At 36.2% G+C, this 24,129-nt stretch overlaps 2 protein-coding genes across 2 annotated transcripts; one reads left to right on the top strand and one right to left on the bottom strand.

Moving 5' to 3' along the window:
• Positions 1-1,784: 1,784 nt before the first annotated feature.
• On the top strand, positions 1,785-12,388 carry LOC101265818 (uncharacterized). Its single transcript, XM_010321778.4, has 7 exons — positions 1,785-2,750; positions 5,321-5,399; positions 5,968-6,119; positions 6,590-6,713; positions 7,187-7,372; positions 10,886-10,957; positions 11,107-12,388. Exons 1-7 carry the CDS (start codon positions 2,272-2,274, stop codon positions 11,920-11,922), a joined length of 1,908 nt encoding a protein of 635 aa, XP_010320080.1. The 5' UTR covers positions 1,785-2,271; the 3' UTR covers positions 11,923-12,388.
• A 327-nt stretch (positions 12,389-12,715) lies between these two features.
• LOC101265536 (CDK-activating kinase assembly factor-related) lies at positions 12,716-22,517 on the bottom strand. The gene is made up of 5 exons (NM_001324540.1): positions 22,279-22,517; positions 21,884-21,957; positions 21,704-21,807; positions 21,522-21,584; positions 12,716-13,147 (listed from the first exon to the last, which is right to left on the bottom strand). Exons 1-5 carry the CDS (start codon positions 22,341-22,343, stop codon positions 12,887-12,889), a joined length of 567 nt encoding a protein of 188 aa, NP_001311469.1. The 5' UTR covers positions 22,344-22,517; the 3' UTR covers positions 12,716-12,886.
• Positions 22,518-24,129: the final 1,612 nt, after the last annotated feature.

Here is a 24,129-nt window from a genome sequence, read left to right as displayed (position 1 = left end):
AATTGTATTTCGTAGAAAAATTTATTTTGCTACGAATGTGTCTTTCTGTATATTAGCTGGATCACAATTTTTTATATAGTTTGCTTGTTTAAAAAAATAATAAAAAATGCAATAATTATCTTTTTATTTATTTCAATTAATAAGCAAAATCTCAATCATTTTGCTATTATAAGGCCCCACTGATTTATATAAATTATTAAAAAATTTAAACGGATATTTTCTCTTTTCTCTGGGGGTGTGCATTCGATTTTTTGATTCGATTTTGTGTTATTCGATTTGGGTTTTTCAATTTTCTATTTTGAAAAAGTATAACGAATCCGAACCAAAAAAATGGTTCGGTTCAATTTTTCTCTTTTTGATTTGTTTTTTTTTTGTTTGACTATTCAATTATAACTTATTTCATAACTAATTAATAACATAATCAAAGTTATATTTGCATGCTTCAAAATTAAAAATTTCATTTAAGGAAAAATGCTAATATTGAATCTCTTAAATATCTTATCCAACATACTATCAACATATGTCCAAACATAAAATCAAACTAAATGCTCATTGATGATAATTCCAATCTCTAAAGTACTATCACTAAACACAAATCGCATCGAGGTTGGACCAACAATTCAACTCATATTTTAGTTTTGCTAGTTTTTTTCCATGAAAGTGCACGTAATATGTGATATTTATAATTATAATGTAAAATCTTATGTCTATAATTTAGTGAAAAAGGATAGCAGTAATTTGATAAGGGCCTAAATATTACGGTAATACTAAATTACTAGTATCCTATATTGTAAACCTAAATATTATATGTGTAGTTATTAATCTATTTATATATAATTCGGGTTTTTTCAGTTTTGATTTTTTAAAATTCGAAATCAAACCAAAAAATCAAACAAAGTAATTTATAAATTCAAAATCAAACCAAAAATTCAAAAAATCAATCCAAATTACAATTCGGTTTGATTTTTGATTTTTCGGTTTAAACCAAATAGTGCACACTCCTACTTTTCTCTTTATTTCATACAATATGTTCTTCTCATTCCTTCAATTTCTCCTTAATCTTCTCCACAAATTCAATTTAAAATTTAAAATTCTCTAGCACGTCATCATTTTCTAAATAGGCAGAACATATATTTAAACAAATTCTAGCAACTTCAATTTTTCACTTATACACATTTTCAAATTATATACTCATATAAATTTTTATATACACAAATTAAAACTTTATTCAAATATGCAATTTACAAAACCTAAAATAATTTACACGTACATATACTTATTACAAATATATACACATAATAACCTGCACTATGTTAATATATAAATTCGTATAGACATTCAACAGTTTCATATACTTATACAATTCATAAAAAACAGTTAAGTATGTATATTTATATAACTAACAAATTTCAATAAACAGTCAACAATTTTATATACTTATATGCGTAACAACAACACTAATATGTATATGTATAAGACGTACATGAACTTTATCTTTTCATTTATATACATATTTTGAATATACAATTATATAAAAGATCATATACAAATTAAAGCTTTATACACAATTATAATTGAGAAAATTTCACACAGTGCAATGTTATTGTTCCTTTTTTATCTACATGTTATTGCTTAATACGCGTTATAATAATAAACTTTTTAATTATTTTAGAAGTAAAATATTATTACGATTACGCCTGTTGTTGAGATTCAATACTTGTATAGTGTAAACTAATATGAGGATATTTACATATAAAAAAATAAGATTTACAAAGCTGAACCAGATATCACAATTAAAAAAAAAACCGGGAGTGTGTTTGATGATATCTTTTACACCCAAATCCAATTCAGCACCTCTTCTTATATTAGAAACTCTAAACTCTTCAACAAGACGTCGTCGTATAACCTTCCTTTTACCTGTCCTGTTAGGTGACCCCTTGTGTTAATGCAAAATATATATAGTATAATTAAATAAAATCCAGCTTTTATTAGCTTTCGATTCTCTCATTATATATGAATCAAATTGATTTAATTCAATCTTTGTACATATATTCATGTATTTTTGTATGAACACTCCAGACTGATCTTTTGAAATTCTACTGTATTGTACATCTGTAACTGAAAAAAAAATCTCATTGGGTTTGAAAACCCTAAGTTAGAATTTCAAGAAAACCTTGGCTTTTGCTCAAAGATTCGATTTTGTTTACTGTTTTGTGGAATTCCTGGATCTGGGTCTGTGAAAGAATCTTCTGGGATTCTTTTAATATACAAATGGCGGATCAAGAAGATGAAGAGTTGAAAATGGCGTTAAGGATGAGTATGCAGAAGGAGTCGCCAGAGCCTAAGAGGAGTAAACCGGGAGAGGAGGAGGTATCTGGTGGCGGTGGTGGGGAGGAAGGGGAGTCGCCTGAGGTGAAAAACAGGCGACGTCAGAGGGAATTGATGGCTGCTGCTGCTGAAAAGCGGATGTTGGCGTTGCCCAAGAATGTGGTGTTGGAGAAGAGTGGTGGGTCTGGCAATAGAGAGGTGGAATGTAAGGGTAAGAGTGTGAATTTGGTGAAGGGGGAAGAGAGAAATGTGAACTTGGTGAAGGGTGCGGAGAAAAATGTGAACTTGGTGAAGGGTAAGGAGAAAAATGTGAACTTAATGGAAGAACTTCCATTGGCAGAGGCCAATGAGTTGTTTTCAATGATCTTTGGTTGTGAAGTTACCAAGGATATTCTTGGTCAGTGGACTAATCAGGGCATAAGGTATGGTAATATTGATGCTTTCCCCCCTTAAAATAATGGATTCAGCTTGGTTTTGATTTTTCTTTTTCTCCTTTCATGATGTGATATAATCTCTTGAGGTAGTTTGTTCAATTGAAAATTGCATTTGGTCTCTTGCTATTGCCAATTGGAGTTGTACTTGTTCTTCTTAACGACTTGTTTTTTTCCGTATATTTAGTGTTGTTTGAATATCCTTCGTTTCTTGTAGATAGTCTTACAAATAGCTGTTATGGGCAATGCAATTTTATTTTCTTTTCTTTTCAAAATTTTAAGCCTGTTAGGTGCTCAGGCACTTGTATAAAACATAAATAAAATAAGCATATCGCTGAAAATAAGAAAGAACGTAAAAAATTGGAATTAATAGTAATGAGTAGTTCTAGTAAGAGTTGTAATACGGATAATGTTACGTTTGGCAGAGATATAAGGTACACCAAGGAATTATCCGCTTTGGTCCCTTAACAGTTAAACAATTTTGTCACTCTGGGATATAACATAATGGAGGCCTCAACATTTGAATATGACACTAATTTTCCCCTTCCATTCTGATATTGGTATGTGCTCAAGTTTAATAGCGAGCTTCCTCTCGAGTTCATCACCAATGATGCGTGGGTTGTTACACTTAGCCCTTTAGGGACTGCGTCCTTGCTGAGGTTTACTTGGGAAGGAACTGACTCTAATGCCACTTTGGTTTGGCTTCCTCTAAGCCACCTCAAGCCTTTTGAGTTTAACAATTTTGTCACCTTGGGATCTATCACAAAAGAATCCTCAACATTTGAATCTTGAATTCACCTTTACATGACCACTAACTTTTTTGTCCTACTAAGATGTTGGCATTTGCTTAGGGAAGTTTAATAACGAACTCTCTCAAGTTCCTCGCAATGGTGCATGGTTTGAATTGACACATAAGGCACCAATTTAGGAATCCATTTCCTAGTCCTAGATATGTACTTTTCAAAATAAAAGTAAAAATAATTTTTTTCTAGTTTTGAAAACCACAAGATTTGCTCATTTGTCATTTTAAATTTATACTTTCCAATTAAATTAAGATACACAACTTGCTTGCTTTGTTTGAAAGACCTCTGTGAAGTGGTCAACCGTCAACCACATCAAACAAAACTATAGCCAAAGGCTCAAGCCTCAAGGTTGGCTTGGGTTTCAGTTTTAGGCAAGAACTATAATGGACCATGCACACCCCTTTTGATATTGGGTATTCAATGTTGTTGGAAGGGGAGCCTTGGCGTAATCGATAAAGTTGCCAGGTAACATGGAGATCACAGATTCAAGTTGCGGAAACAAGGTTTTGGCAGAAATGACGGTAAAGCTGTGTACAATAGATCCTTGTGGTTCAGCCCTTCCCGAATTCCATGCATAGCGGGAGCTTAGAGCATTGGGATGCCCTTTTAATGTTGTTAGGAGATGGATCGATTCATCCTCCAAATAGTGTCATTAGTGATGCTTATCCAAATCCGTTGCCCCTCAAAGCAGTGCCCTTTTGGTGTCCATGGCCACCATACAAACTAATTAAGTGATGCTAAACTTCATTTCCCTTAGAACATGTTTGGCCAAGCTTCTTGGAGGCTGATTTTTTTTTCTTTCGATTTGAGGTCTTTGGCCTACAAAAGAAGTGATTGTAAGGAGTGACAAAAATAATTTTTGCTATTGGGAAAGAAACCTACGTTGCTCAGACTCTCCAAAAATGTTGCCGCACTCGTGTTGAATTTTCCAACAATACACTATTTTTGAAGTATCCGACACACACTCGTCGATATTTCTGAAGAGTCTGTGCTACATAGGAAGAAACTATAAATTGTTGCTTTTCCCCATAAGCGGAACCAAAAAGTTATTTTTTTCGAGACAAATATTCTTACCATAAATTTATATTTACCAAACTATTTCTCTTAATTTATTGTATATATCTTTAATTAAGTAATTTTTTTTTCTTTTGGTCTCCACTGAGTCTTTCATATCATTTCAAAGGCTGTCTTAATAAATATTTAAAATAATTTCTGTGTAAACAATTCTAACAGTGTGAAATGCCATGATACTTGTCGCTTTTTTAAATTTGAAACTCAAAATCACTTTTTCGAAAGATTGGCCATACATAACCTACTTACCAATTACAATATCAAAAATTATAATAAAAATCTACTCGTCATTTACCGGAAAAACAATTCTCAAACAAAGTGACCGAACACAAACTGTTCATTTTGAAAAGTTCTTCTCTGAAAAGCTGTTTTGGTGAAAGTGCTTCTCAAAAAGTAGGCAGTTTTTGGAGCTTGGTCAAACAGGCTTTTAGAAGTGTTGATGTTGCGCTACCTAATACAGAGACCGTCATAGTATGTCCTTGTGTAGCGTATATGTAGAGGATGCTGTCATTGCATCTTTCCAAACCTTGTATATATGCTGGGGAAATTCTTGTACTGCTTGTAATTATATAATTTTGTTACTTGTATTGTTGGCTTCCTTGATCTATCTCTGCTTATTTGGGTTGGAAGTTAATACATAGATTCATCTGAGCTGACTTGCTGATGCTTGAACAAAATACTTTGCAGGTTTAGTCCGGATCCAGATACATCTATGGGTTTAGTGCAGCATGAGGGTGGGCCCTGTGGGGTGCTAGCAGCAATACAGGTAAGACTTTGGTCCCCTCTTGTTTTTTGGGAATAAATTTTAGTTTCATAGATGAAGATGAACTGGTTGTCATTCTCTAACTTATTAGAGAACTTTTTTTGCACGGGAAAGATAGGTTTGAACTTGGTTTGATTTTATTTATGTTAATCTCACTGCTACTTCTAGCGGTCAAGAATGAATGTTGTCACCGCTGGATAGTAGATTTAAGTATTTGGTAGAAGTTAGCAATTGATATGGTTTTACAGCCACATGTACGGACACAAATGCCAGTGTTAATTAGGAAAAGTTGCAGTGCAAGTGTGCATTAATTTCTTATACATTCATGGGCATATTCTGTATCTTCCAATAAATAACCAGGAGCCATTTTGTTCTGCTGGATGGCATATTATTTGGCTAATTATGCTTTAGTACTTAATTTGTGCGTTTTATGTGATTGCACGCTGTACTTCCAGTGGTACTTGATTTTAAATTCATCACACTCCCCGTTTGACTTTAGCATCTTTTGGACTCAATTCAAGTTGCACGTACTGTTCCATCTTCTTTTGACAACGGTGCCATGATTTTGCAGGCTTTTGTTCTGAAGCACCTATTGTTTTTCTCGGATGATTTAAATATGGTTTCACCTAGCTTGTCTGGCAATGTGGATTCGAGAAGATTGGCTAATAAAGATTCTGCTGGAGCTGATATTTTTTCGTCTCTAAGTGAAGAGAAAAAATCAAGGTGGATACTTTGTGAATCTTTTCCTATGTGGGCAGATTTTGTTGTTTTTGAAGTGGCTTACTGAATTTATGCCTTATTGAGACCCTTTTTCATATTTAACTGCTACAAGGCTCATGCAGACATGCACTAGAGATATTACACACACACACACACACACACACACACATATATTCCATACACATTATTTTTATATGTAACTGCCTTCTTTTATGAGTAAAAAATAAATAAAAATCCCTGGACCCCTCCCTAAAAAATGAAAAATTCTAATGAAGAAACTTTAGCACTAGGACCAACTGCTGACTGCAGTTAGTTTTCCTTTTATGGTCATCTGATTGCAGTTGTCTGATTGAATCATCTCTTCTTGAGTTAACTGGTGTACTTTTATCATTGCTGCTGAGAATTTTTTGATATTTTGGGAAAAATCCTGAAAAATCTTTTCTTCTTTTCCCTTTTTATTGATTCCGGGACAGAGCATTGGTAAGAGGCATGTGTGAGATATTGTTTATGTGTGGAAGCAATAGAAGGGTTGTGATAGCATCTTTGAGAACAGTTGAAGCTATCCTTGTGGGGCCTCAGGGGTGTTCAGGTGATGAGGTAAGCTACTAGATGTTTGGTAGGATATGTTTTTTCACGTTGCTCCTTTCTGTGTTACTCCCTCTTATTTAATTTAATTCGACTGTTTGGGGAATCAAACGACTTTTATTTTAGGACAAAAAAATTTACTTACTTCTAAACATATTTAGTAGGAAAATTGTGATGTACAATGATTTTCATCTAACTTCTAATTTGTAACTCTTATTTCATAAAAGTTGAGGAATCCATGTTGAGACCCTACCAAAGAACAAAGCTTTTTGACCCATGTACTCAAAATTTTGTCCTTTTTGGTATATTCTGAATCTTTTTTACATGTCTTTCCTCTTGTTTTTTTTTCATTCAGATTTGAGATTTTTACTTCTACCTTATGGATGTAATGCTTAATCAAGAACATGTGCATGTGAAAGTGCTTGCAATTTCTCTTTATTGGTGAACGACTAATGCTTGATTCTAATAGTTACTGTTTCATACAGGTCATTTCTAAAGCACTTGAAGGTCTCTCAATTGAGTCTGGGGCTAACTTGCAAAAGGCTTTAATCATTAATACGTATACTTCTTCAGAGGATGCTCTTCAAAGGCTTGAAGCATTGCTTCCAGTATTCCGAAGTCGTATGGGAGCAATGCTGTTCCTAATATCTGCTTTGCTTTCTCATGGAATGGTAAGTTCTTTTTAATTTTTTTTCATTTGTCTGTGTGCATGTTCATGAGGAGGGTAGGTGGTTGAAGCTCCCCATTTTTGCCTCTACATAGAAGAAAAGTAGGCTGTTTCCTTAGGACTGGTCCTAGTCCTGAATGTACGCATTGCTAAACAGGATGAGAGTAAAGACATAAAAAAATGTGCAAATGTATTGGTCCATGAACAGATAGCTGATCAATCTTTATTAGGACAAGGTCCACAAGCATGTAACTGTCAGTACGAATGGACTCTGCTGCCCTAATGCTCATGTTAGGGAAACAAGATGACGAGGGTTTAGTATGAGCAGCAATATATGCATGTATTATTGGTTTCTTACTTAGAAGTTCCAATGCTTCTCTCACTACAATGAGAGTAAGGTTCTTTTGATCATAGGGGAAAATTCTTTTCCAACTAGAGGAAATTTTCATTTCAAAAAAAAAATAATCTTCATTTTCAAAACAAGAGAATGTAATTCTACTCCCCCCCCACCCCCACCCCCCCCAAAAAAAAAATCTTATTCCAAATCCAATTTGTGACCTTGTTTCTATTTTGGTTTATCCACATGTCTGACCTCTTCCTTTAATTGAAAAACTCTACCTGTTTTGATAAGCCCAAATTAATCGATGTTGTATTGAATTTTATGAGAAATCTTTATACCTTTTCTTATATCTTCAACCACTATTTTAACATATATCTGTCAAATTAAATATAATAAATCAATAACTTATTCAAACTACTATTATATATCTAATAAATTCAATCATAATAACTCATTCAAACCTTTTCTCTTAAAGCCTTGAAAGTCAATGCACTTCATAGCAAATGGGACAGAAGGAGCTTATATCTGAGGTGCCAATGTATAATGCTCCCTTTTTTGTTGAACCAGTGGAAGTGGGAACTGGACTTACTAAGAACTGGCAAGTGGTAAAGCTAGTTACTTAGTAAATTATCTTTAGGCGGATGATGTTTTTTCTCCTTTTGAAATTTGACTTTAATCTTCTCCAAGGATTCAATTCTGAGGTAAGGTCAGCTTAAAATGGTAAGTTGGTATTTGTTGGCTCATGTGATACCTGACCATGCCTGGGATTTGCCCCATGTACCACGTAAGACCATCAATTTCTCAATTAAGTCATCCAAAAATTATTTCTTTTTTAGAATAATTTTTCACTTTATTTTAACATTAGTGTTTGGAGTTGAATTTCAACTTTGGATAAGTGCTCCAAACCTTCCAACTACATCTTCAAAAAAGAAAAAAGCTCCATCTTATAAATTTCAAATAAAGTGCACTCCTCTCCTTTGCAAAAAATTTGACCAAACACAACTCCAACTTCATAAATTCCAAATAATGGAAAAATTGGAATCTATGGCCAAGTGCCTACTTTTTTTTGTTTGTTCTTGAAGCTGGTAACTGAAAGAAACAAAACAGTACTTAGGTAGTACTGAAACCATATTTACATGAGAGCTCTAAAATTCTACTGTTTTCTATCGATAATACTCTATAAAACATTAATAATAGAAACAATATCGTTTGAGTAAATCTCCGATTACACCAAAAACTCAGAAGCAAGATGAATTTCAACTCGATTTTCTGCACACCATTCTCTATATTCTTGAAACATCTGGAATTTCTCTCCTTCCAAATTGTCCACCAAATGCAGGTAGAGACAATACTCTTACTCTTGTCCTTTGCTTGTAAGCCTCTATTCTGCCTAACTAGAGCTTAGGTCCAGGATATGCCTTTAAGGTTTACGATAATTCTCCACAGATGTGTTGTGAACTTACAATGAAGGAAGAGATGGTTCACTCTCTCTGCTGTTTCTTTACACAAAAAACAACTTGAACACAATGGAAGCCCTCCTCATCAGATTGCCTAGTGTAAGCCTAAGGCCGCCTCTTTAGCTAGTTGGCATAAAACAGGCTGCTTGCTGAGGGATTTTAGTTTTCCAAATGTGTTTCCATGGCTAGTGTCTTATGAATCTGCTGGTTGGAATGATTCGTCATTCTGTAAGTCGCATTGACCTTGAATAAACCCCTGTTATTGCCTTGCCGCCACAATACATCTTTACCTGTCTATAGCCCAGTAAATTGCTCAAATGCACTATATAAATTAGCCACTCTCTGTAATTCCCAGTAATTGATTTGTCTTTTGAAAATGATGCTCCATCTTCCATCATTGAGGTGTCCATATTTTTGCTGAAGTCCTTCGTTGATGGAGGACTAAATTGAAGATATCTGAAAAGACAGTTTCCAAATTGCCCACCTCATGTCGATTTTCCTTCCAAAAGCTAGTTTGCTTCCCGTCTAGAACTTTGATCTTGGAATTGTCTTTCAACGCACCCCATAGGGCTCTAATGGATCTTCGTAGGCTAACCCCATAAGGTGTAGTAACCTCCTTAGTCATCCAGTTGTCTTCCTGTTCATAATTAACTTTGATAAACATCAATGGTACACTTCCACAGCCATTTCATTCTGATTGCTTTGCTCTGAACGTTCAAATTCTTGATTACCAGATTTTAAATTGTTCCCTTTACAAAGTTTTATGCTTGCTGCTTCCTGTTGAGGTTCAGCTGGTCAGTAATAATTATGAGGTATCACATAGGATGCACTATGTACTGTTACACCCTCAAGGGTTGCATTGATTTTTTGGGTAACATAAAAGGTAACAAATGGACCATTGGGTTGTAAGATGTGGTGAGATTCTGTTTAAAAAAGTGAATATGATCCATGAGTGTTGGGATGTAAGTTGTTTTTCTGCATAATTAAGAGTAAATTCTTAAACAAAATTTTACAGTACTATAATCCCTCATAATTCAAGCAGGAATTTATATGTTATCAGCCGGATGAAATGTGAAATATGAATATGTTTCTAAACAATACCCCCATAAGGAACACCTAAAATGACATAAATTCTTCCAAAGTAAGGCGGCTTATTAAAAGCAAGTCACAGTAAGCCCCCTTGCTCTAAAATAAAGCGTCTTGCCTCTTTAATAAAAGAAAAAAACATTTTTGATTCTTGATAGGAATACATAGTTGAAGTTATTAATAATTTTTTATTCATCTTTTCCTTTTGCAATTGAGTATGCCTTAAAAGATCATTTTCTTATATGGTATCAGTGACCCATCTCAATTCTTATATTAGCCAATGTTGGACACCGATGTTATATTCTGTCCACGATCAAGATGTCTTGGGAGTGCGGGAGCATTAGAATAGTCCCACATTGATTGTAGATAGGGTAATTAGTCTCCTTATACGGTCTTGGGCAGTCTCACCTCATGAGCTAGCTTTTGAAGTTGAATTAGGCCTAAGGTCTATTTCCTAACGTTGTAGATGCAGACTAATTAGTTATGCTAATTCTTCAATGTGGTATCATATCCTTGCAGCTGGAATAAATCAATGGTGATCAGATGTGTATATTCATGAGATTGTAATGTCTTCATTTCTGCTTTGGTAGCTTGTCATACTAGCCCATGCCTTTACAGGTTCTTCTTTGTGCAGGAATCTGTCCAAGCTGATAGGGATGATCCTTCTCAACCTTTGGTTACAGCACCTTTTGGACATGCTTCACAGGTATCCAGAGATTGATAGAAGGCTTATGTTTCGGTGAATACATTGTATGCTCCTCTTTTGTGTCAGTTGTAGATTTAGGTACTAGTTAGGCAAGGTGTATTGTTTTTAAAAATTTTGTAAGTGGTTATATTTTGTCTTTTCTGGAACAGGAAATTGTGAACCTGTTGCTTTCTGGTGAAGCTGTTGCCAATGTGTTTGACGGGAGGATGGATTTGGGTGGTGGCATGTTTGTGAAGGGTATCTCTACAACAGTTGAAGTTGGATTTATTACTCTGCTAGAGTCCCTGAACTTTTGTAAAGTTGGCTTGCATTTGAAATGCCCGGCATGGCCAATATGGGTTGTTGGCAGTGAATCTCATTACACTGTCTTATTTGCTTTAGATACAAAAGTTCAGGAGGAGAATGAACTTGAAGGCAAGGAAACAAAGATCCGTAGAGCTTTTGATGCTCAAGATCAGAGTGGAGGTGGTGGATTTATTAGTGTGGAAGGTTTTCATCAAGTCCTTAGGGATACTAATGTGAATCTTCCAGCTGACAAGCTTCAAAACCTCTGTAGCAGTGGATACATTGTATGGAGTGAATTCTGGCAGGTCCTGTTGGACTTGGACAATAGTTTGGGAGGGCTGAAAGATCCTAGTGGATTAATGGGGAAAAAGGTCTTTGATCTTTACCACTTCAATGGGATTGCAAAATCAGTTATGAGTGGAAACCAGGTTTCATCCGGAAATGATATTCCGGTACAAAGGCCTAGACTCACTAAGCTGAGGGTTTCAGTTCCCCCAAGGTGGACGCCAGAGGAGTTCATGTCTTCAGGCCCAAGTACAAGTGATCCTGCCGGTAAGGATTCTGTCACTGAAGTTTCAAAACCTGAACCTTCTCAGCATGCTCCATTAGTTGACTGCATCCGGACACGCTGGGCCCGAGCCACATGTACTTGGGAAGGTGATCCACCAAGCATAGTTTGATTGGTTAATTGATTTAGTCTGAAACTGCCACCTTGTTTTCCGGGGGATTATCACGTAGAGCAGGAGCTATATACTTCCGAAAAAGGTGAAAGCTTTCTGAGCAGGAAGATTCTTTTCCTCGTGGCAGTTTTCCATCATGAACATAATGCAGTACCATTTTCAACTGTGTGATATTGTAACTTCAAGATTCTAGTTTGATTTGGAGTAGTCCAATTCTGAGGGTAAGAGAGGCAGTATACTGTCATTTCGCATTGATTTTTTCGCCTTATGCTGTTGATTAGTTTTTCTTCCCGTTTCCTCTGAAAGGGAGATAAATAAGCATCAGATTGGTTATTAATTGTTGTTGTAACTTTAGAAAGCCCCTCTCATCTTCGCACTTGATTAGGGAAAATATCTTATTCGGAGAAGTGGTCTCAAATACATGGTGTCTATTATTATATTTGTTGATGGATGAAATTCTTTAAAACTCTCTGAATGCTACTATATTTTACCTACACGTGCCCAACTTGTAAAACATTAAGAAAAGGAATGTAGTAAACTCTCCATGTTAAGTAAATTCATTTTGTAAGTGAGAAGCCCAAATGTCATTGCAAGTGTTACAGTCGATTAAAGATCATGCCAAACAGTGGTCGTGAACCTTAAATTGTTAATATAAGGGCTCATTTTGAGTAGCTAGATAAGTACCAAAATCACCGATAACAATTACCACGACGTCATCGGTCACATGGAGAGGCAAGCTGAGGTCTCTTGTGAAGAAGCCTTACAAAGACCAAAGACATTCTATGATAACCCAGAATTTGGTAAGTTTTACACGATACCATCTAAGAACAAAAGAAATGCTGCTCCATTGATGGCATTTCTCTGAGTAATCCAGAATGGATTGCTACTTTCCACCACAATTTTTGCCAGAATCCACAGAATGTGACACAGCTGGAACAGAGTCTTCAAAATGGATGTACAACTTTCAGACCCATAGGCTTCCAAAGGCTTCTTCAAGTGCCCTTTTCCTGCTTATTTCTAAACTCCAACCCCCAGCCTTAGCAGCCCTTTCAGTTCTTAGTTTCGTCTTTTCATCATCTTCATACTCTCCCCCTAGCATATCTGGAAATGATCCAACTGGGAGAGGTTGTGTTGGCCGTGGCTGAGCTATGCCTCCAGCTATTGCAGGGGCATAGTGCCCTTGTGGACCTGTACTGGACCCTGCCTGAGGCCCTTGGCCCAAAGCCTGCATAATTGAAGAAAAAATTGGTAACCAATAATATCAGATTATCTACATGATCACAATTTAAGAAGTGATTCGATATGAAAAAACATAATCGAGGCCGGATCTGGGATTTTAACTTTATGGGTTCAAATTCATAACCATCACTTCCATCAAATTCACAAGATCTAGAATCTATTATTATACATATTTAGTGAATTTATTAACGCATATACATAGCCTAAGCCAAAATCTATGGGTTTCGAACCCATAGCTAATACATTGGATACACTCTTAACCATAGTTATAATCCAATTACATTCCCTCATTTTCATTTGATCTTCTCATACACTGCTATACAGGAACCATCACTACCCATTGTCCTACTCTTACTGTTTGCAACCTCACTCTATCCTTTTTCAAACTCTCCAACTATCTGGTTGGTAGAGGAGTATTCGTTAATTAGGACGACATCAAGCTAGCTACTTGTTCAGGGATTAGGTTTTTCTTTCTTTTTGATACTGGACAAAGTTTACAAGGAAAAGAAGTTTAAAGTGATAGTGTCTTAGAAATCTGACCAATCACATCTGACATCACAAACATCTTGCATATACTTAATCAAAAAGTTGATGGACAATGATGTGTCTGCTTTGAACAGATTTTGAGTGCACTGCTGTTTTCTCTTGCTAACATGGTTGATGGACAATGATGTGTCTGCTTTGAACAGATTTTGAGTGCACTGCTGTTTTCTCTTGCTAACACGGTTGATGGCATACTATGCCATAAAAGGTTACTGTTGGAGTTAAATCCTTTATTCATTCCTATAGCATGTTTCACTTTTAAATTCTTTCAACCTAATTGGTTAAACACAAACATGTAAAAGTATGCAAAAGTCTTACATGCTCCTCACGTGAGGTCCGGAAGAAATTTTAAAACCCATGTGAGGAGCACGTGAGACTTTCAAGTCGGGAAAAGGAAGTTCTAAGTATATCCAAATATGGGACGGTCCAACCACAGTAAGCCTCCAAGCCTAACGCAATTCAGGTGTATTTATAGATGAACTTTGGGATGAGATCACGATGCTTAAAACATAAGTATCAGAAATCACCAGAGCATAAAATACTGAAGAGCTCCAAAGTTCTATTACAAAACCCAGAAGCAGTTACCAACACAACAAGACATACAGAGGAAAACTCAAAAGAGACTGGAAATAATGGTGAGGGAGAAAGGGAGCCCGAGAATCACGAGGAACAACAAATTATGATTGGCAATTCAAGTATGGGAGGAGAGATATGGAATGTGGAAGAAGCATGCAAAAAGCCCAGAAACATCATCAGATGACATCGAAAAGGGGAGGTCCACAGCAGCTTGGGTGCGACAGAACATATCAAGCTAGGGCAAATGTTTGGACCTGATTTCAAAGGTCACAAGGAGGAATCCCTCGACTCTTGAGCTACATATGCAAGTACATGCTTGTAGACAAACTAGTAAGATGGATCCATCCTTAGAAATCAGGAAAAACAGGTTTAAAGGTGCCAACAAATTGAAGAACTTATTTACTTTTGATATTGAAGTTCAAAAGTAGTGAGGGAAAAACAAGGGGAAATAGGGTTCACAGTCTGATCCATGAAGCTAAACCTGATGTCATGGAATATTAGGGGATTAAATGATGGGGAAAAAGAAGAGTAGTGAAGAACTGTATTGAACAATGGAGGGCTGATATACTTCGTCTTCAGGAAACAAAGTTACAGGGGAATCTGCAAGAGATATGAAACAATTACAGGGAGGGAGGAGTTGAATTTGCCTGTCTAGAAGCCAATGGTACCAAGGATGGAATCATCATGGTATGATATTGTAGAGTATGGAAGGAGAGGTACTACAAACAGGGCTACATACTTTTAACTTGCAGTACTGGAACTTAGCTCCAAAGCTTCAATTGCCACATTTCAGGGGCCTATGCTCCAAATTGTAAGGTAGAAAGAAGAGAGGTGTGGGATGAGCTAGGGGCTGTGAGAGGGCTAATGGAGAGTCCCTAGGTAGTATGTGGGGATTTCAATGTGCATAGGTTTCCAACAAAACAGATAAATTGTTAAAGAAGGACCTCCGGCCATGATAGGCTTATTAGATACCATAGAAAACTTGGAAATCATTGACCTTCCTTTATAAAGAGGAAGTTATACATGGTTCAGAGGAGACACTAATAATGCAGCTTCAAGGATACACAGAGTTTTATCCTCTGCAGAGCGAACTGAACAATTTAGCAGGGGAAGCAGACTACTCTCTAGAGATTGACATCAAATGATTAGTGTTATCAAAGGACTACACTGATCAAATCATGGGCCTTTTTATGACACTAGTAACATTATATTTCAGTCAGTGCTTAGGTAGTACTGAAAAACCATATTTTTTACAAAAAGAAGAAAAGATTTGAAGTCCTTCCAATGCTAAACCAGGAACTAGATGGACCCTAAACCATCTATGATTGACTCAGTCTCATTGGAGTAGACATTTGTACACCCAAAACAGTACAACAAAATACATTTAAGCTTGACTTCCTGCAGGTTGTTGTCCCTATTTTCAAAACATCTATCATTTCTCTCTCCACATAGTCCACCATATACAAGCAGGTGTCATCCTCCATCTTTCTCTGTTTGTAGCCCCAACTCCAGCCTCCTCTCAACTGAAAAGAGTCTCATCAATCTTACTAGGCATACTCCAGGAAATGCCTCTGAGATTAAGGAAAATCTGCAACAGTTGATCAGTGACTGTGTAGAAAGAGGTGTTTACTGTCTCTGTATCCTTACCACATAAGGAGCATCTGTTGCATAGAGATAACCTCTCTTGGCCACAATGTTCAATGCCATAACTGCTTCATTGGCTAGCAGCGAGGTGAAGCATGCCACTTTTTGTGGCACTTTGACTCTCCAAATTTGCTTCCAAGGCCATTTGAAGTCTTAATTCTCCATAAGACTTGTTTGTTTATATCCTTCCTTCACCCTGTATCTTCCTTTGTTGTGCCCATGCCACCATAAATAGTCTTCACCTGGTTGGATTCCTTGGAAACTCTCCAGTAGTTTGAAAAGTTCAATCATTCTGGGAATTTCCCAGTCATTCAAGTTTCTTCTAAAGATCATATTCCATCCTTGTGGTGACCACATTTCAGCAACAGATTTCTCTTGGTGTTGAGCCAAAACAAAGATGTCAGGAAAGAGATCTTTAAGGCTCACAGTACCCATCCATTTATCAATCCAAAAACTTGTTTTTCTACCATTTCGAACTTTAACAGTTAATTGACTACTGAGAAACTGCCAGAATATTCTAATGGATTTCCAGAGGCTAATACCATGGGGGTGTTGACCTCTTTAGTTACCCATGTGTTCATCTACTCATACTTGCTCTTGATTACCCTGTACCAGAGGGCTTGGTCCTCCTGATGGTACCTCCATAGCCACTTGACCTTGAGTGCTTTGCTTTGGTATTTAAGGTTCTTGATACCTAGTCATACTTCAAATTCTAAAACTGGCTGCTTAAATCTGAGGGGTTCGCAGACTGAGTCAGATCATGGTGGAACTCATTTACATTCCAGGGAAACCAGATTACTTATTAGCTTGCAAATTAGAAGCACTGAAAGACAAGCTAAATGAATGGAGTAGGGAAGAAAAAGGAATCCTGTCTTTGCAAAGATCCCCTTTGCTAAACAGAATGACAGTTATGGTATCTATAATTGATTGCAGAGCTTTAGACAGAGGAAGAGGCAGCTGTGAAGGCAACAATATTTATGGAATTTGAAGAATTGCTCAAGAATGAGGAGATTGACCAGAGACAATTATGTACAATGTTGTGGCTGAAAGAAGGTGACAACAATGCTGAATTCTTCCACAATTCAACCAATGCCCACAAAAGAAGTAACTACATTGATCTCCTAGAAGTGCAAACTGCAAAGGGGTACACTAAAAGAACCAAACAGAGTAAAAGAGGAAATCATACAATTTTATAAGAAACTGTATACAGTAACAGAGAGGCGGAGACCTGCAGAGAATGCCCCAAAATGCCCCCACAATATCAGAGGAAGAGGCAAAACTACAAGCAAGTTTTGAGGAACAGGAAGTGTTCAGTTGTCTGAAGAAGTGTGCTGTGGACAAAGATCCTAGACTTGATGGGTATACTACGAATTTTTTCATTAAATGCTGGGATGTTTCAAAGCAGATGTCATGGATGCTTCCCACAGCTTCTTTGAAAATGAGATGTTCGAAAGGAGTTCCGATGCCACATATATTACTTTGATTCCAAAGAAGAAAGGGGCTAAGGAGCTAAAAACTTTAGACCAATTAGCTTGATAGGAAGCTTTATAAGCTTCTGTCCAAAGTGCTGATTGAGAGGTAAAGGGGTGATGGACAAGTTACTCAGTTAGTAGACTCTCCATAATGACTTTCATCCTAGGGAGACTGATTATGGATGATGTTGATTGCCATTGAAGCAATAGAAAAGGCTGGCTCAAAAGAAGCCTGGAATCTTATGCAAATTGGACATTGGAAAAGTTTATGATCATGTGAATTGAGGGTTCCTTCTCAACACTCTTAAGGAGTGAGATTTGGGGGGAAAATGGATTAGATGGATCAGCTTATGTAGTTCCACTGAAGTTGTTAGTACTGATTAATGGTGCACCAGAAGGCTTCTTTGCATCCCAAGGGATATAAGACAAGGGGATCCCTTGTCCCCTTCTTTGTTTATCCTAGCCATGGAGGGTCTAAATAATATGATCAATACTACAAAAGATTATGGATAGATATCAGGTTTTGAGGTGCCTGTAAGCAGTGGAGATAGTCTGGAGGTGACACATCTCCAATATGCTGATGATTCACTGATATTCTGTGAGGCAGACGAGGAGCCTTTAAGATATTTAAGAGTAATTCTAGTACTTGTTGAAGGTATCACAGCTTTGCATACAAACGGGGGGAAGAACCGTGTATTTCCCATTGATCCAGTCCCAAACATTGATCTTCTGGCCTGAATTCTGGGAGGAGAAATGGGAGCCTTACCCTCTATGTACTTAGGGATGCCTTTGGGGTCTAATATCAAGGTCAAAAGAAATACGGGATTGGTTCTGGAGAAAAGTGAAAGAAAGCTTTCTAAATGGAAAGCCTAGTAGTTGTCTATAGGGGGCAGATTTACTTTGATCAATGTTGTTCTTGATGCATTTCCATCTTATACGCTTACTTTGTTTCAATTCCTGCCGGTGTTGTACAGAGGCTAGATAAGATTAGGAGATCCTTTTATCACAATGAAACAAAACCAGAACGGGTTATCATCCTTTCAAGTGGAAAGTGCTTATACCAACTAGAAACAGGGAGATCTTGGAAATGAAAAATTTGAAAAGCCCTAGCAAAGCTTAAAAAATGAAATGGTTGTGGAGATATACTCATGAGTCACACTCTCAGAGAAAATGTGATCATTTGAAGTACGGTGAAATTGATTGTCGGGTTACTAAAGAAGCAAATAACCCATGTGGGGTCGCTGTCTAGAGATCAATCAGAAACTGGTGGCCCATCTTACTTAGCCACACTATATGCAGTCAACGATGGTAGAAGAACTGTCCTCTTGAAAGACAAGTGGTTAGGCAATAGAAGCCTATCAATAAAGTTCCCAGATTTGTTTAATTTTAGCTTTGCATCAGGACAGAACTGTGGCAGACATGTGGTCTCCTCAACGTTGGAATTTCGTCTTCAGAAGAAAATTGGATGGCTGGGAAATTCCACGAATGTTTGAACTACTTAAAACTCTTGAGTCTTGAATCCTTCCAAAGGCTAAAAGTTGGGATTGACGGATTAGGGTGGAATTGAAACAGCATAGGGGCATACAAAGTAAGTTCAGGGTACAAGTTTCTAAAAGTCACTGGGGTCCAGGAACAACATCTCGCCATGAAAACAAATTTGGAAAGCCCAAACACCTCTGAAGGTCGCATGCTTCTCATGGTTGTTAGCAAAAGAGGCAGTTTTGAGACATGAAAATCTAAGAAAGAGGTACATCATCTTAGTTACACATTGTTGTTTGTGGAGAGGCAGATGGGAGAGTGGGGTATCTGTTCCTACATTGCAGAATTACTAACCAACTATGGAAGATTCTTATCAATCTTAGAGGCATACAATGGACAATGCCCTAGCAAGATTGTTGACACTTTTTAAAGTTAGGAGGAAGCTGGAATTGGAGCCAGGAACAGGTGCATTTAGAGAACCATTCCAGCACACATTTGGTGGACTGTCTGGGAGGTGAGGAATGCTAGAAGTTTTGAGATAGGAGTAGGACAGTTCAGAGGATCAAAACATATGGTATTTTGCTTTTGTTTTTTGGTGTACCACCCCTAGATGCAGAAGTTATCCTAGAGATTTAGGGTCACACTAATATCAGGAGTTCCTTTTTTTTTGGTACTAACTTCTCACTTGTTGTAAAAGGTTTTTTCTGCACTAACTGAGTGTTGGTTTATAATACAAATGTTACTTTCTCAAAAAATTAACTGTGAAGACTACCGCTCTCTGCATTTTTTTGTATGATCTGGAGAGAGACTATATAATTTTTAAAGTTAAAGAAAACTCAAGCAGCATTAGATCTCTCCATACTTCTGGTGTAGAGAGTATATGATATATTTTTGATATAAGGTAAACAATATTTTATTATTAATAAAAAGGAAAATTCTTGTATTCAGGAGGTGTACCATAAAATGGAAAATCTACATAAGGACATGATTCTCTATAAAAGACATCCAATCATCTATACAAGTTGGAATCTCAACGATGCACCAAAAGCAATAACAAGCAAAAGGCTATCCCTCAAATTTACAAAAAAAAAAAAAGGATATAGGAACATGTACAAAACCATTAATCCCCTCTAAAGCTTTCCTATTCTTTCCCTCCAAACAACCCACATAAGAACTAATAAAGCAACCTCCATGCCCCTTGTCTTCTACTCTCTGTGTCTGCCAGCGCAGCTATGCATGACATCACCCATTAGTTAACGTTATAAAGAAAACATGGCATCACCCACTGTATGCCAAAACAATTCAAGATCACCCTCCACAAACCTGACGCCACCTTACAATGCACCAAAATATGATTAACTTCTTTGCCTGATCATTTACACATATAACACCACCTAGATAAGTAATATATCTCTTCTTCAGATTCTCAGTTGTCAGAATTGCTCCCCTTGTTGCCAGCCTGGCAAATAAACTCCTTCGCATGCGCCCTAAGAATCCAAGTCAATGAATGTGGGAAGTGTGTCTCCTCTATCACCCACGAACTCTAGTAAAGAGATTCGACTGAGAATAAACTATCACTCTCAGCACCCATCTCCATGAGTCATTATTGGAGTGAGACCTGATTTCCCTGTAGAGAAACTCCATTAACCTTTGAAGCTCACCCAGCTTCCATTTTTGTAGATTTCTCCTGAACCTGAGATCCCAAAGTACTCCCCCCACCCCACCCCATCATTCTCCCTACAAATCCTATGAACTTTCAACTCCCTCTGGTTTGAAACTCTACACATTAAGAAATCAAATTGTAACTGATAGATGGTTTAAGTTTGAGGAGTCTTGCTATAATCAACACATCGTTAAGACAAACCAACTTTGTGTAACATTAATTATATATTCACTTACATATTTAACAATGAAAGAGGTTTGGCTTATGCATATGAATTTTGGAAGTTCGGTGCACTTGGTTCATGGAGTGTGTGTTATGCGCCATGGCCTAGATGTGGGCCATTTTTTTGCTTGTGACAGCGATTGCCTTGCTAGTTTATACCAGTATGAAAATGATGCATATGTCATGCTTTAACCAAGGTCAAGAAGGAGGTGAAATGTGGCAAAAGAAACCCAAACAATATAGTAGTTAGTTCAGTCTTGAGTCAAAGAATGGATTCTTTTACTCTGTCATTTGAGGAAACAGGGGATTTTTAGTCAAACCAAAATCATACAACCAGTTCCAAGAAAAAAAAAGAAGAAAAATCATACAACTTTGGCTTTCCTGCATTTTAGCACATATTTTTTCAGTTTATACTAGGCCAGTAATTATCACTTTACTCTATAAGTCATGCATTGCTTATTTCAAACAATTTTTCGAATTGCTATATAGGACTTCTATTCAAATTACTACTGATATTCTGGAAAAAAGTGAAACTGAAAAAGGAAGAATGAAGTTGGAGAAAACTGTTCTAAACTAAGACTTGCCGTGGAAATGATCCTAAAGCTTATTCATCAATATGGAATAAAGAAAAAGGTAGAAGCTCAAGACACTGTTATGCTGCTGCTGATTACTATGAAAAGTTCCTTAGATATTTGATCATGTCAAACCAGAACTAATAAATGAACATAAATTTTAAGAGAAGGAATCATTAGTCAACTCACATCTCCATCGGACTGTGCAGGCTGTCCCTTGCTGGCTGCCAAGGCTGCTGCATATTCTTCAGCCTAGTTCACCACAAAGCAAATTAAAAGAGCAGTTTGTGAAATACTAATGCTTTGCAGCATCATTTACTAGTTGCTACAAACTCATTTCCATTTGCAATCAGAGCAACTTATGGACAAACCTTACGTGCTTGAGCAATCATGATTTGGTCTGCATTTTCTCTCTGGTACTGTGCAATCTTTGCCTCAATAGCAGGAACATCAATGCCTTCAATTAAATTGAATACTGCAAACAACAGCATTCTGTTAAGCAAAATTTTACGATTTCCAACTTGAACAAATCAGTGAAGAATAATGCTTACTCATATCCTCAACTTCCTCCAGATAATCATTGTATTCACGCAATGATGGAAAATTCTCTTCTCTTTTATTATAGCTGCAAAATTAAATTGAAGTATATAGAAGTTTATAGACTAAGATAAACAAAAGAGTTCACCAAAACAGAAGTAAAGTCTCCATTATTAGGTTAAAATATTTTTCTCTCACTACAATATAAATAGTTTACAAGTCAAGCTAATACTTAATTTCACTCAAAATCACCTCCTTCCATTAGTTAGCAACCACAAAATCAAAAAACAAGTTCTCAGCTCTGCAAACTTCACATGTAATAATTACTGATTAATTTTAAACTGTTGCAATACAGTGAAAAAGAAGTCGTTTAAATAGAATAGATAAAACAGAGACGAAGATAGATTACATGTTGGCAATGCGTTTTCTGATGGCCATCTCTTTGGAAAATGCATTGGTTGAGGCTACCACCATTATTAGAGCCGCTTTCGAACCCTAAGAATCAACTCGATAATTTGTTCTCGTCTCTACATCTACGTACGGCGATAGAGATGACGGAACCGGCGGTGATGTAAGCTCCGGCTAAATATAGCCTGAAGAAATGGGGGAAGTGAAGTGAAAAAGTGGTGGCTAGGAGAACATTAATCGCGAAACGACGCTGTAAGAAGGAAATGACCTTCCATTTTCTTTTGCTACTTTGTTTGCCTAAAATAGTCCCTAATGTTTGTGTCTTAATTCAGAATAGTCCTTATGTATATACTCAGAGCACAAATAGTTCTTCAAGTATACAAAATTAATGTACTTTTAATCACGACTTTCAAAATTAGCTACATAAACACATATTACATTTTGATCTTATTGATTGAGAATGGTATCTGTGGCTACTGCTGTTTTATCGATTTGTCTGTCCCCAATAATTAATTCTCGTTGACCACATTCTATAGGGATCATCAAATCAATAGCAATAAGTCCGGTTTGACGAGGCTCATATACGGAATGGCACGAAATAATACCGGGAGCGGCAGATTCAATTAATCAAAATTAAGAAGCTGAAATTTCACCTCTACCAGCAATAGGTTTAGCCAGGGCATTTATAACACGACCCAAATAAGCCTCACTCACGCGTATCTGAGCAATTCTTCCCGTTGCTTTTACAGAACTTCCTTCTTGTATCAACAAATTGTCGCCCATTAATACAACACCAACATTATTTGATTCCAAATTCAGAGCAATGCCTATTGTACCCTCTTCATATTCTACTAATTCACCCGCCATTACTTCATCAAGACAGTGAATACTCCCTCCGTCTCATATTATGTGATGTATTTTGATTTGACATGGAGTTTAAGAAAGAAAGTAAGATTTTTAAAATTTGTGATCTAAAATTAATTATAAAAATTTGTGTAGCTATAAATCATTTTATTGAGGATAAAATAGACATTTTATAGTTAACTTGTTACTTAATATAGAAATATGTCATTTATTTAGAGATTAATTAGAAAAATAAATCACATAAATTGAATCAAAGAGTAAAATTTATACGATTTAATAATATATGCAAATTCTATAATATTTTGGCATTTCCTGTTTTCATTTTGAAAAACAAATGAAATGTACTCTGATTTGCTACATTGAATATGATAAAGGATTGGGTGATTGGGTGAATATATATATATATATATATATATATATATATATATATACACACACACTCGGATTTGTGTTACCAAGGATCTAATGTTTTAATTTTATTTATTTATTTTAATTTGTGTGATTTATTTTGAATTTAGAAAGTTTAATAAATTGAATATAACTTCTTAGATATATATGTGGTTAATTACTTTTTTGTTTGTGAAAATTTATTGTGAAGAGGTCAATTAAGATGTTTATAACTAAAGAATGTGTCATCGGTCCTTAATTTTTTACTCAATATAGTTACAAGCTATAAACAAATAGTACCGACATTCAAAATAATAAAGCAATAACTATAGAATATGAATTTAAAACTAAAAGTCATGGCTAAAACGGGTTTCGTAATTTCAACAAAATTATACATAAATTAAATTATAGCAGAACAAAAAAAAGTATTTTTTAAAGGAAAATTCTGAAACACGCTGAAGCAGGCACGTCGACAACGTGCCTGTTTCAACGTGAAATCTAGAATTTAAAACTAAAAATCATAGCTAAAAAGGATGTCATAATTTTGAAAAAAACTATACACTATAAATTAAAGTAGAACAAAAGAAACAATTTTTTTTTA

The sequence above is a fragment of the Solanum lycopersicum genome, chromosome 4 (genome assembly GCF_036512215.1).
Source record: "Solanum lycopersicum chromosome 4, SLM_r2.1".
In the NCBI taxonomy this organism is placed as follows: domain Eukaryota; kingdom Viridiplantae; phylum Streptophyta; class Magnoliopsida; order Solanales; family Solanaceae; genus Solanum; species Solanum lycopersicum.
This window is presented reverse-complemented; position numbering and strand designations above follow the sequence as displayed.

Excerpts from the sequence above, each read along its gene's own strand:
- LOC101265818 (XM_010321778.4), top strand. The coding sequence starts at position 2,272 with ATGGCGGATCAAGAAGATGAAGAGTTGAAAATGGCGTTAAGGATGAGT. Across the intron at positions 5,400-5,967 it reads GGGTGCTAGCAGCAATACAG|GCTTTTGTTCTGAAGCACCT; the intron begins GTAAGACTTTGG and ends ATGATTTTGCAG. Across the intron at positions 6,714-7,186 it reads AGGGGTGTTCAGGTGATGAG|GTCATTTCTAAAGCACTTGA; the intron begins GTAAGCTACTAG and ends TGTTTCATACAG.
- LOC101265536 (NM_001324540.1), bottom strand. The coding sequence starts at position 22,343 with ATGGTGGTAGCCTCAACCAATGCATTTTCCAAAGAGATGGCCATCAGA. Across the intron at positions 21,585-21,703 it reads TGATTGCTCAAGCACGTAAG|GCTGAAGAATATGCAGCAGC; the intron begins GTTTGTCCATAA and ends GTGGTGAACTAG. Across the intron at positions 13,148-21,521 it reads CTGCACAGTCCGATGGAGAT|GCTTTGGGCCAAGGGCCTCA; the intron begins GTGAGTTGACTA and ends TCAATTATGCAG.